Source organism: Dunckerocampus dactyliophorus, chromosome 7, assembly GCF_027744805.1.
Source record: "Dunckerocampus dactyliophorus isolate RoL2022-P2 chromosome 7, RoL_Ddac_1.1, whole genome shotgun sequence".
Lineage (NCBI taxonomy): Eukaryota > Metazoa > Chordata > Actinopteri > Syngnathiformes > Syngnathidae > Dunckerocampus > Dunckerocampus dactyliophorus.
Genome location: NC_072825.1, coordinates 11,441,622 through 11,455,418, shown reverse-complemented (window position 1 = coordinate 11,455,418; position 13,797 = coordinate 11,441,622). Strand labels below are relative to the sequence as shown.

Here is a 13,797-nt window from a genome sequence, read left to right as displayed (position 1 = left end):
CGCTGCACCACGATCCATTACATGAAGCGGAAACCCTGAGATAGATGAGGAGACAGAAAGATACAGACAGAAGGCATAGAGCAGCACATAGGTGAGCCGCTCAAGGGAGGTTCTCACTCTAGCCATCGTCTGCCAGAGGACAGCCTCTCAAAGTCAAACTAAATGCAGCTCTGAAAGGAAGTGTATGTTACATCATTATGGTCCTGCTGTAGCTGCTTCAGACTATCATGTTGGATCTGACTCGAATTTGAATGTGCCTTGACTACAAGATAAATGCAAATATGTTTGAATGAAAATTATTGATTAAATCTTATGCATCTGTTTTGGGGCTGAAGTTATAATTTTGTGTTCTTTAAGTACATCTTGAAAATGGTGGCACCCAAAAAAAAAAAAAAAAAAAGTACAGTCGTCCCTCTATCGTGCTGTTTTGTACGTACTGTATACATATACAATATATATATTTAAGCGAATGTTACATATTTTTTTCCTAAATTAAGCATTGTCAAGCATAAAAATTGCTAAATAAACTAAAAATACAAATACAAGGAATTAAGAAGAGGCATTGAAATTGTAAATGTAGTATTCTACATTGGTCGCTAATTGTAATTGTTCAGTGAGGCAAATACCGCACTTGATTTTCAGAGCAATAAGCTTTTATTGCAGGTTTGAATTATCTCACAGCATACACAATAATAATAACATAATAATCCTAATAGTAGCATGGGCTGCTGTTGTGGTCGTAATCTAGCTAAAACTGAACTCTGAAGCCGTGACGTCACTTCCTGCCCACACATCCAACACAAATGTATTGCAACACATTTGACTAGAATTTATGTCTTAAATGGCTTATTTTCCTCTGATCATGTACTATGTTGGGTAATACGGATGTAAAGGTGACTATATGGGTGTTATTTCATGTCTAGAGGGCATTAAATTTATTTTTATTTTTTCTATTATTATTAAGAAGATCGTAAACAGGTATTTTATGCTCCAACTACGAAATAATTGAATTTATATAGAAGGAATACGCAGAAATGCACTTATCACGTTTGGGTCTGGAAGCAATTCAATTAAGCGTGATAAATGAGGGATTACTGTATGTGACATTCAGAAAACGCATTGAAAGACATGATATGTAGTATTCTACACTGGTCACTCGGTGTCAGTAACAACCAGTTGATGTTGTAATGTTGATAATCTTAAATGCTGATGTTTGTGAATGCACCTCGCTGTTATTGGTGGATAAGGAGGAAGCATGGTTTTTGTGGGCGAGAGAGTGAGGAGGAGACAAGTGGGCAAGCTGAACTGTGTTCTGTTTTGGAAGTACTCCTATTGGCGTTACAGTGCTTTTTGTGCAATCGGCGAACAGCTCTGGATTGCGCACAGGACTCAGAGACGCTAAACACGGCATAACAGTCCAGTAAATATAATTACAGAAATAAAATTGTGCAACGGTACAATAACTGTTTGAAATGTTATCACAGATTGATAAACCGTATATCAGTTCCTCAATCTGAATGTTGTCATGTATTATATGCTGAGCGTGTTTGCATTCACCAATGTTGTAGTACAACTTGAGTTGACTGTTCCCTGACTGCTACTGTCACAGCTTTTTTGTATGTTGAATTAATGACTTGATTGCAAATAGGAAGAATTGAGTTACACCTGATGCTGGCACATGTAATTCTAAAAACAAGCAGGGCGGTGGTATTTGAAAGGAAATCAGCCCCTTGTGCAGTCATTTGATTGCTATTTGTATTTGTGCTGGTAAGTCAGTCGGAGGACTATCAAAGCTCAGACAGGCCTTTTAATCTGATACAAGGAGAAATCCATGAAGGAATCCCCTTGAAAAGGACACAATCTTGTGACTTATAGAGGCTCTAAAATTAGACCGGCACATAAACGACAAGGATGTAGTTGCACAGGAGTCACATGCCATTTGGGTAGTAATGACAAAGTCACCATGGCAACTGTCATATCAATGCTGGGATTCATCCATCATGAAATTAAGAGCAATAGCTGCTTAGATATAGGATTATGGGTGATTAAACTTTATATTCCATTTTATTTCAAGCTTGATTCACTGATTGTTGATTATGGTTTTGCCCTTTCTCTTTGCTCTGATATTCCAACTTAATGTTCTACACTGATGCCAACAGAGTCTAAAATGGAGCCATTAGTCTATGACTTACTAGCCAACTGCCCTTTTTGAATCCATCTCCTTAACCTTTGAGTAGGGTGACCATTAGCTAATTGTCAGTCATTCTCAAGATGGCTGCCACAACCTCTACCCTTCTACTTGAAGAAGAGATGTCAGCCTTGAATATTCATATCCTTTTTTAGATTAATATTGGCCATTATCGATCCAGAGTATAAAAAGATAGTGTCCTCCCATTATTAGATGTTATCATCATGAATATGGTATGGCCTGCTTTCGCCCCTCTCTCATTCGCTTGTCAATAACAGGTGTCAGTAACAGTCTTGATCACCTCTCCCACTTAAAGGGATAGTTCGGATCTTTTGACATGAAGGTGTATGACGTCCCCATCAGCAGTGTAGTGCATCAACAGTGGCCTTTGCCCTACTTCGTTCCGTTGGGCAGAGTTCTGGTCAATATTTGGTGTTGAAGAAAGTAGTTCTGGCTAGTTGACTGGGGTCACAAAAGTAAAGTGTTTTGCTTCTGAAAACAATATGCATTCAAATGAGTAGTACATTTGCACCACAAAATCGTGACCTCACAGTGGCTCTGCACTATTTTCTCATCCTTCGTATCACTGCGCACTGCCGCCTGTCAACTGTTGTGCACCTTTCCTTCAACTTCATGTCAAAAAATCTGAACTATCCCTTTGAGTTACAGATGGCTTTGGTTACAGTGCACTCAGTGGCTGAGTTTAAGTTTGTTGGAATCCCATCCATGTCATATATGCTGTGATTTGAGATATGCGGCCAGTTTGTCTGCGAACATCTCAAACTGGAAAATTGAAATCATACTAATTGTTCCACCTACTGGTTTGTTTCCCCATATTGACTTTACTGGACACCAGATATTTTTATTAGTATTGATTGGCCGATCTACTGTTAAGTGTGGCTTAATGCAAGGACCAGCTACCGTAGGTTTTATTCAACTGCAAAATATTCTTTTAAATGTCACAGCAAGCCACTGTGTCTACTACATTGTGTTTTGGAGCTGATTAACTGAAGGATGTACCCTTGTTTTGAAGAATATTAACCAAATGTGCTAGAATTTTTGTTTTGTTTTGTTTTGTTTTTGTTTGTTTCTTTTTTTTAAAAAGACCGACTGTACTATAAATGTTTGTTTAGGTTAGTTTTATGTTTTGCCACAAAGAAGCTGTAAAGCTAAAAATAAATAGTTCATGGATGGGCCAGTAGCAAGCCAAGGGACAATAGAATCAATGCTGTGTTGAAGCTGCCTAGATGAAAGGCTTGACCCTGCTGGTCATTAACCCTTTATCAACCTCACTAAAAGACACCGTTGGCCTTAGTACCTATTTCATATTGCTAAAATTCAGCTTGTTGCCAAGCACACACATTTAATGTTTAATCTCATGTGTTCTTATTGTGGCGTCTGGACGCTGCTGCTTTCCTTTTAGAAAGTTTATAGACAAACTGGTTGTCAGCCTTTACCTTCGCCAACAATAGTTAAACTGGGTAAGTCAAAGACTTGCAAAGCTGAGTCCTTTACTTGTGCACTAAACACAGCTTACACCTTCTTTGTTTTCACTTTTACACCAAGTCATGCCTAAGGTGCCATCATATATTAGAATTTAGAATACCTCTGGAATTTAGAATAGCCTCGCTTACCCATAATTGTCACGTAACCTAGTTACAAAAAAACAGCTGTATCTTCGAACGACTTTGTTTAAATGACTTAAATGCATCGGGACAAAGCCACAGATTTGTTGTTCGTAATATGCTGCAATGAATAGTCAATTTAAAAGTCATATTGCCCACTGTAGAGCCGACGCCACAAGCCCGACCCCGACAAAGGTCCACAAAAGTGGGGTGGCCAACCACACGGACCATGGCTCATTTGTTATTGCGTCACTGCAAAAAAAAAAAAAAAAAAATTTAAAAGCAGCAAAAATTGTAAAAATAGAGCAAAAGACACAATGGAGAAAAAGCTGAAATGTGTGACATAACAACCAATAATAACACAAAGCTTTGTATTTAAAGACAAATCGAAATATGTATCACTTTTTACTTTACTTTCTACAAAATAAATCTATATATAATTAAAATAAATATTAGTCTAGGCTCCCCCCGACCCTAATGAGGATGAAGCGGTATAGAAAATGGATGGATGGATTAGTCTAGGCGTGTATATATGTCCAAGCAAACTGGACTCTTGCACTTTTCAACTACATTTTAGTTTCTAACAGCATGTGTGCTTCCTCTCTTCTGTGTCAATATTGAATTTAGTGTGTCTCTATGGGTACCCGTAGACACGATCCCAACCGATTCATGTGTGACAGCACAATGATCTCGCTTGTCTCTCGTGGTTCCCCTTTGGTCCTACCTGTGACTATACTGTGTGTGTGCGCGTGTGTGTGTGTGTGTGTGTGTGTGTTTGTCCAAAAATAAATGTCTGGTAACAGTCAGTCATGTCAAGTATTCTTAGAAGTTACCCTCTTTCGTGGTGCTAGTATGGAAAAGGTTGCTGGGCAATACTCAGTCACTAAACTGCACAAAAATAAATTGCCATTAAACTGCCCTGATTATGCATTGCTCTGCCTGTCTGCTTTTCAGGGCTTCTGTCCCGTGGGCTTGTTTTTTTCATGTATACAACATTTCCCACACAGACATGGTTGTCATCCTTATTTGGAGAGTAGAACCTCCCACTGGGCATGTTAGAAGCTTCACTGGTTCAGGCACGTGGACTACCTCTCTGCTGTATGCCTCATAACTGGTGGAGACAAGCAAACGCACCTGGGTCACTCTGCAGGCTACAGCAGCTTGATCTCTCAGTATAATAACCTAACAGAGTTAAATTACACAAGGATCCTATAGTCAATAAATATAACTTTGAACAACACCTTACCTACCATGTCTTAATTACTGATACAGTATAACAAAAACTTTAGTCTGATGACTTGAAAATACTTTAGATTTTCAGTGACGGTGTTGAGTAAAATGTGTCCCCATTCAAAGTATTCAACTAACGTGATCGTTATTTAATTTCCAGCAATACATGTTTTCCCTCTGAATCTGCCTCATTGAAGGCATCTCATCTATTAACGTCCAATCAAGTTTAGGAATAAACAACAAATGTGTGGATTACATTTCTGTGCATGGACTAAATCCTGAATGCTATGTCAGCACTCTTTTTCTGTAACTAAGCCTTGCCACACTGGTCTTATTTTATTTTAAAAAAAAAATCTATCAATTAAAAATGCATTCATTGTATTTGTCAAATTTAATAGATTGCTACATTGTTAAAATGGCGCTTTATTTGGGAAACACTAAAGAGTGCTTATGACTTGGAAGGATTCCGAAAATTTCAAGCCTACGACTGTGCATCCCATGAGAATCTTTTCCTGGTCAACGACTCAAGTTTGCATAACTTTGCAAACTCAAGCATGAAAATAAAAGAAGCCACATTAACATTTTCAAACTAATAACTGTCAAGTTGTTGTTTTTTTTTTCGCCTCTTCATTTTTAGATACATGTCACATACTAAAGCTTTTATGGAAATGCCCTAAAAAGAAGCTATCATGTCATTTTCTGTCCTCTCTCTTGGTTCAGGTGGAATCGCGGGACACATTGAACAGCATTGCACTCAAGTTTGACACCACACCCAACGAGCTGGTTCAGCTGAACAAGTTGTTCTCCAGGGCAGTTGTGCCTGGCCAGGTGTGAACCGCCGTGCACGCCTTCACAAATATATTGAGCACTATCCCCGCACCTCTGTCCAGCATCAGGATTGGGACTACGGCCATTCACTAACTGCACAATTTCATGATTTATGCTTTTCGGAAAACACAGAAAACATACTCCTCCTACTCACTTGTTTGCTGGAAACATTTGCCAATAATCCCACAGGTAGCCATGCAAAGTACTGTAAATATCCCAAAACAGTTAAACTGCTGGAGTTACACCACAGTCTATTTTATTCTCATTGTCTGCAGAACAAGTCAGAACTTGCATGAGTCACACTAAATCTCATAATATCAGTCACTGATCAAAAGCAAAAACATGCCTCATGTTGTGCACTTTGCCTACCCAAATATTACACAACCAGGACATGAAAAGTTAAAAATTGAAGGAATCCACATCATTAGCAGTACTTGGTAACTTTTCAAGTCAGAGTCCTTAAGAAATGGTTACCTTTCCTATACCTCAACAAGGTTTTATTTGATTGTATTTTTTTTTTTTGCTTTCAGCCAAAATTATATTCAATCGCTTCATTATGTTTTTCTGCCAAACCTTTCACAAAAGACATGGATGGCTCATGACTGCTTTATCTGCTCACTTGCTAAACCCAGAGAGTAGGCTAAATTAGTAAAGTAGAGCCCAGAAAGTCCAAAAACAGTGAATATCAGATAGTAGGGCTGCATAATTCTTCCGAAAACGTTGAGATTGTGATTCTCACACGTCTTGTTCAGATGCACAGGCTTTTATTTTTAATAAATCAAATTTTCTTATTATTAGACTCCTCGTTGTCTTGTTCTGCTTTAAAGAAATGTCCTATGATCTTTTGCCATTCTTTGTGGGAGGTCTTGAAAAGACAATTGACGGGGGACTTTTTTAATACAAGTGAATAGAAAGACAAAATAATCCATCAAGTCAAATGCGCCTCGCTGGGGAGAGTGAGGAGGAAGTATCGACCATCATGCACATGCACAATTTTTTCTTCAAAAAAGCCAAATTGCATTGATAAAAGCAATAAAAGGCTGTAATATCCAAGGGGGGGTGAATACTTTACCTCAATGAAAGGGTGTTTTGTTTTGTTGCAATTTCTTTATCCTATATTAACGCTTCCCTTTAGTAGCAGTATATTTGCTGTGTTGACACACTCCAGTGGCAACTGACAGTTGCTCAAGTATGGAACTTCCATTCTCTGTTTTTGTCATCACCAACTTGTAAAACATGTAGAGTAGTTAAGCTATGTTTATATAGGTATATGTTCTCCCCAGTCTTCCCTTGTGCATGCACATGTGATGTGCATGCGTGTTTGCACAAAGGCAATGTCACGTACATGTATTGTGTTTTCAGGTTTTGTATGTTCCTGATCCTGAGTACGTCTCCAGTGTTGGAAGCTCTCCTTCCCTCAGTCCCATCAGCCCCCTCTCTCCCACCTCTTCAGAAGCTGATTTAGACAAGGTGACGGTATGTTGACCACACCTCTGATGCATAATCTTATACACTATGAAAGTATTGGTCACCCTGAGCTTTTTGTCAACAAATGCCGCCCATAGATTTTTATATGTTTTACCATATAACTGATGTCCGCTGGCAGCTGACATGTTGATTTATCCTTGAAAGTCCTGCCAACTCAAATAAAGCAAGTTTACGCCCTACAAGCAGACATGACAATGTACAACAAATAATGTTGACCCCAAGGCGTGTGGTTCCACAGCAAGTCATCCACAGCTGTTAAACACAGTTGCACACAAACAGGGAACATAGTCTGGGCCTTTCAACAGCATTCAAACATTCAGAATGATGTCATGCTGTCAAGGACAGAAAAGGAGGACAAGAAGCAATAAAATAGCCAGTAATTCTAAGGGATGAAACATGAAGTGTGTGTAATAGTCTGCATTTATTTACTTGAAAAATATATTATTTTGTTGTTCTTGCACTCAAAGCAAGACTTTGTCATTTTCCCTTGTGCTTTTATATTATGCTATAGAATTTATACACATCTCAGTTGTGCCATTCAAGTGATTTTTGTATTTTCAGTTACAGAAAAAAATGCATTTGAAGAGCGGTGTACAAATGCTATATTAACACTATAACACTATTAACATCTATTAACACTGAAAGACACATTGTTCCCAAAATGGTGCATGTGTGCATACCGGAATACATCGCAGTTGTTTATGAATGGCAGAACGCACGGTTGTTGTTGTGTCATGTTATGAATATAATTTGGATAAAACCAGGAGTTTAAGTGGTTTGTCCACGTGTGGGATATTCACGGTATGCAAATTAGTGTCCTCAGATGTTTTTGTAGCTTTGCGAATAAGGGTTGTTGTCGTTGTCATTGTGGTATGTAAAGTTACAGATCAGTTTTTTTGTTCTTAGTTTGCGCCCAAGCAGCCAAAAGTATTTTTCAATTGACCAACCCAACTGGTTTGTGTAATGAGTTGAATGTTAATCGGTTGTGTGTAAGAGTACATGAAGATATTTGAATGCAATGATTATTTTAATGAGCCATTGTTGTTTTGATGAGCGTGTATTTTTGAATAACCTTTACAGACCTGCAATGTGAGAAATGTCCTTGAGTTAATGTCTCCAGCATCTAAATGAGCAAATCATGTGATGCCACACACAGCCCAGTTATACATTTAACATGTTTGTTGGCTGCTGGTGTCTTTAAAAATGGGGAAAAATTGATGATGTCTCCTTCACCATCACTCTCACCTCCGCTTCACTTGAATTTCAACAGCTTCTCACCATAAGCACTTCCTCTGCTCTCAGCTCTGTTTCTTTCTCCACGGCTGCTAAAAGAAAGGCTCCTGTTCATTTACTACTTATCTATTTGGGTCATGCCTGTGAGAACAGGAGCATATTCTGCAGCTCTCCATGGAGGAGGAACAGAGTTAAGGGCTGTGACTGCAAAGAAATTAAGCCTTTCAAAGTGATGCTGTTTCAGATATTTAGAGGAACTAATGAATGGTAGAACTCTCATAGGCAAGCAGCAATTACAGTATTCCAGGCAGAGGAAGTGTGCTTGGAAGAGAGCGTTACCCTATCCAATGTGTCAATTGGAAGGTGTTTGTGTGTTTTATTTGGGAGCAACATCCAAGTGATTTCAGGAAGGAACTTAATAACCTCCTCAGTTTCTGTTTTTTTCTCCACATTGTAATTGCAAGCATTTTTAGGCTTTGTGGCAATTATGACTATTCTTGAAAATGCATAGTACTACTGCAGCCAGCATCACCTAATACAAAACAGATGCTCTGAAAAGAAATTACGGCAGATGCCTCTCTTTTAGTTGATACATCTGGCACTTGTGGTTTTACAAATTGAGTTTAAACTTGAAGTAAATAAAATGACTTTGCAAACAATCTAACCAACTGCACCACACATTTTTTCAGCAATGTTTGGTAATAGAAATTTAGGACAGTCATATACTGTACAGTATAAAAGGGACGGTCATTAATGATTTCTCCTGACCCACTTCCCATGGACTGAGAGGAACGAAACTTGGCACAGTTATTAGTCTTTTGCTACATCGATACCACCAATAGTCACACACTTCTCCCATTGCTATATACAGTTGTGAAGACCTCATCTGTAGGAGTCTGCATGTTGCGTTAGAAGCCATGACATGCAAACAAAGCGTTTCATAATCGGAGAGGAATTTAAAAATGGTTGAAAGAGAAGTCGGAGTAGGTAAAGGGGGCGATATAGTCACAGGACCGTGCAAGTTGTGAACTAGGGAAATGTCTTGCAGAAGCTGGGGACCCCTTTGGGACTTTGGTCAGCACGCAAACACCTCCCAGTTTTAATGATCAAACACAATTTATGGAGCAGCATAGTACAGTCAAACTTGTCTATAGCGGCCACTAGAGGGAGTCTGCAAAAGTGGCCGCTATAGACAGGTGGCCTCTATAGACAGGTTGGTGTCCAGTTTGAATGTTGACCAGTAGAGGAAAAAAGGGGAAAAAAATAATAATAATGTTGACCAGTAGATGGCACTGCGGACTGCTAATAAAAGTTGTACAGCACTACTAGGCTTGTTATTATCATGGTTCATGGTTTTAATCCTGAACATGCATGAGTCAAACAGTAGCACATCACATAGTACAATTCACAATTTTGCATGTCCAAAAAGGAGTAGGAAGAAGCAAAGCTTATTTAATCCTACCCCTCATCAGTTTCACATCAGTTGCAATACATTTATTCACCTCTTGTTCTTCCAAGTGTACTTTGTAGGTCTACATGACAATGTAGTGCAATCATAGCCAAGGTTTTTACTTACTAAAAGGAAGCTAGAGGCTTAATAATAACTGATAACTGATAAAATACTTCAGTTAAGTACAACCAAACTCAATTTTGCTCCCGCTGCCGCATGCATGCTGGCGTATGTTTTTTTTTTTTTTTTTTATTGTAGCGTCGCTGGGAGCACGTCCTGTTCCCAGCCTATGGTTACATGTTTAACCAGGAAATAGCAAGCTCAAAAGAAGACGGCTTTTTTATGTGGAACAACTGACAGTTTGTGTGGATCTTGTGAATGATTGTGACTGAGCTAGGACTCAGTAATTAAAGTCTACACACGACGGCTTCATTGATTGGGGAAAAAAAAAAAACTTTTTCGTGCATGAAGCTTCTACTTGAGTCGGTAATTTGGCTGCTATATGCAGGTCAGATATTGACCAAGGGAGACAAAATGGGTGGCTGCTGGCTGCGTTGGACAGGTGACTGCTATACACAGGGTCTATAACATGTAAATTTGCTGGGGGGGATTTTTCAGTGGCTGCTATAGGCAGGTGGCCCTTCTATAAAGGTGGCCGCTAAGACAGGTTTGACTGTATGTCCCAGTGAATCTTCATTGATTCCTTTGCACTAGTGACAGCACATACGAGAGAGAATATAGCACATAATCAACTAAGCTCATTTTTGACATTGAAGCCATCCTACAAATATATTAGGTAAGACTGCTGTGATGTCTCAACATAGCACTCTAGAAGTGCCAGTTCAAGAAAGAAAGTCCACTACACACAAACTATACTCGTATGAACACTACACAGACCAAAGTGAGTAAGTGAAGCAGGATTGAATGTACGATGTAAAGCTTTCGTCTGAGTCAGAGAACCATATTATTATTATTATTATTATTATTATTATTATTATTATTATTATTATTATTAGCGTGAACACACCCGACAAGCCAGATTGATTTTTTTTTTCTGTTGGAGATAGTCCAGCAATAAGCACCTAACGACAAAAGGCCAATCAAAACATCTTCATTCTCGTGATGTCCATGAGTTCTAGACACTTTAATTCCCATTATTAGAAAGTTATACTTGTCAGGACTCAAATGAAGATCTGCCAGATTAAGAAAACTATTAACTATGTATCATGAGATATTGTAATTTTGCAACATAAAGGTTTTTCACCCAATGCGTTTCTGTCTTCTCATTGAGCTGAAGGTCAAATGAAGCATCTCTGAAGTATCTTCATGCGGGGGCCTGCAGGCCTGTTGATATTGGCTGCAAAAAAAACAAAAACCCTGCAGAACAGAACTGGCTGACTTTGTAGCTGCCTGCATTGCTGTCATTGGATTATTTGGCAGCTATACCCGCCTGTTGGCATAGTAGCTCTCTTGTCATCTGTGCGGGCCGGCATGCCCTTGTTGTCCTATTCAGTGTGCCCATGATGATATGTACATTTGTGCATGCACACACTCATACAGTACAAGCACTCACATACTCATCATTGCTGTCACCTTCACAATATTTCCCTTCCTTAAATTTGCCTCGTCAGTCTGTCCTGACGTCTTTTAGGTGGGGGGTAATTTGTGGGGGGTAATTGATTAAGCTAATGTACAAGGAAGCCAAAATCAGATACATTATGTTTGATACCACTCTTGTGATAATGATAAAAGTCTGACATTTCTACTCAGTATTCAAGTAACAATATGATCATCTTGATGATGAAATAGGTTTGTCAAATTTTGTACTGCTTATTTGGTTGCATGGAATTGGCTGTGATGTCCACGAGGTGGAGCTGTGAGATATATATATACATTTGCAGTTATTTACTGTACTTTTCAATCCAGTCCAATTAAAAACAACTATACTTGTTGTAAAGGAAACTTGCATTCATATATGTTGCCTTTCTGCAGTTGTATCCTGATACTGTTCTACCCCCATCTTCTCTCCTCAGCATCAATGTCTTTCTCACAGCTTAGCCCAGAGTGGTTAATTACTGGCCTCATTCCACCCCTCATATTTGTAATAGTAGGAATCGAGTTTTAGTTGTAATAATTTTTCTCAGGTGTATCACGTTTAATTACACAGGATATAAGCCAATGTTGGCTAAGCATACTGTACGCTTAAGCAAAGACATATGGCATATGTAGCCACATTTTTCATCCCAGGTGTGTGCTGTGTAATTTAGATGCATTTTTTTGGCTTTCAGGTGTGTCTGTCTGTTTTACCGCTTAGAAAAACCGGCCTCCACTTTTATATTTAACCATCGAGGAGGAATTTCAGCATGAATGAGTCATTAGGAAGTGACTTGCTAGTGAAGTGGAGCCATGAATTGCAGTTGTGTAGGTGAGGTGGGTTCACTGTAAGTGAAGTGGATGACAAGCTGGTAAAACGCTGACAAATTCCCACGGCTGCCTACCTCATTGGAACACCCGGTCCTTGGCTTGCAACGCTATTGACACGAGCAGGTCTCAGCAGATTAAAAACACTGTCTGTCCCAACAATTTTTTCTTAAACGTACAGTAACTTTACAAGAGGCGTGTAGTGGTTTTAAGACGTTGCCATCCCCCCCTCAGTCTTCCCCTGTCTGCCATGGTCTGAGGTGCGTGTGTCAGTGTGGGTCAGTAGCTGCAGAATGTTTGTTGACAGTACCAGGAGACAGTGAGGAGGAGTTGTGTGGGTGAGTGTCAGTGGAACACCAGACAGTTCTATGAGTTCCGACTCTCCAGCTCCAAATCCCCATTGATAAAAACTCCCACACACAGTCCTGTTTCCTCTTTTTTCCCGTTTTTGTTCTTTGTCCTCACTGCAGGCATTCTCATTGCCTTTAGCTATCTTTGGTCTCTTAGTATTTCTTTCCAGAAGTCTGTCTTTTCTTGTGTTTCTGATTTGTTACCTCTGCCAAGGAGGTCATGTTTTCATGGCCCTTTGTTAACACTCCCAAGTGTGAAATCCCAAAGGCAAGATGTATCGTTTTTATTGCATTGGTTTATAAGCAGTGGTTAGCATGTTGGCCACACAGTCAGGAGATCGGGAAGACCTAGGTTTGAATCTTCGCTTGGGCATCTCTGTGTGGAGTTTGCATGTTCTCTCCGTGCTTGCGTGGTACATTCCAAAAACATTAGGTTAATTGGCGACTCTATTGGTCCATAGGTATGAATGTGAATGTAAATGGTTGGTTGGCTATATGTGCCCTGCAATTGGCTGGTAACCAGTCCAGTCTCGCCTGAAGCCAGCTGGGATAGGCTCCGGCATACCCTTGTGACCCTAATGAGGATAAGCGGCATAGAAAATGGATGGATGGTTTATAAGCAGGATTACACAAAAATGACGCAACTGATATCCCCAAAACTTTGAGCGAGGTGTCACATGTTCCAAGGAAACATCCATGTTTGTTACATGTTCAGTAAAAAAAGAGATGTATGTTTTATTCATATCACATTTACATTATTCATATCACATTATTCATATCACATTACATTATTGAAGCAGTTTTCGAAGTTTGGCACAGTGAGCCTCCCCTCAGAACATATCACAGTTGTGGTCTTCCCTATTCTCTGTTAAGGGATCATAATAGGTTACAGTCGTCCCCCGCCACATCGCAATTCGAATTTTATGGCTTCACACTATAATGGTTTCAAAATATATTGATTGATAAACAGCCTATTATTGGCCA

At 39.3% G+C, this 13,797-nt stretch overlaps 1 protein-coding gene across 11 annotated transcripts in view; it reads left to right on the top strand.

Annotated features, from left to right (window-relative positions):
• The window catches only part of oxr1a (oxidation resistance 1a), a 152,374-nt gene that overhangs the window by 112,923 nt on the left and 25,654 nt on the right, over window positions 1–13,797 (top strand). For 6 of the 11 annotated variants that reach the window (XM_054781623.1, XM_054781628.1, XM_054781621.1 and 3 more), the window contains 2 exons: window positions 5,764–5,871; window positions 7,234–7,347. The exons of 3 other annotated variants lie outside the window; for them this stretch is intronic. In XM_054781623.1, coding sequence (XP_054637598.1) covers window positions 5,764–5,871; window positions 7,234–7,347 — 222 coding nt within the window. The remainder of the gene's footprint in view (window positions 1–5,763; window positions 5,872–7,233; window positions 7,348–13,797) is intronic. 2 more of the 11 variants (XM_054781622.1, XM_054781626.1) reach the window with 2 other exon arrangements.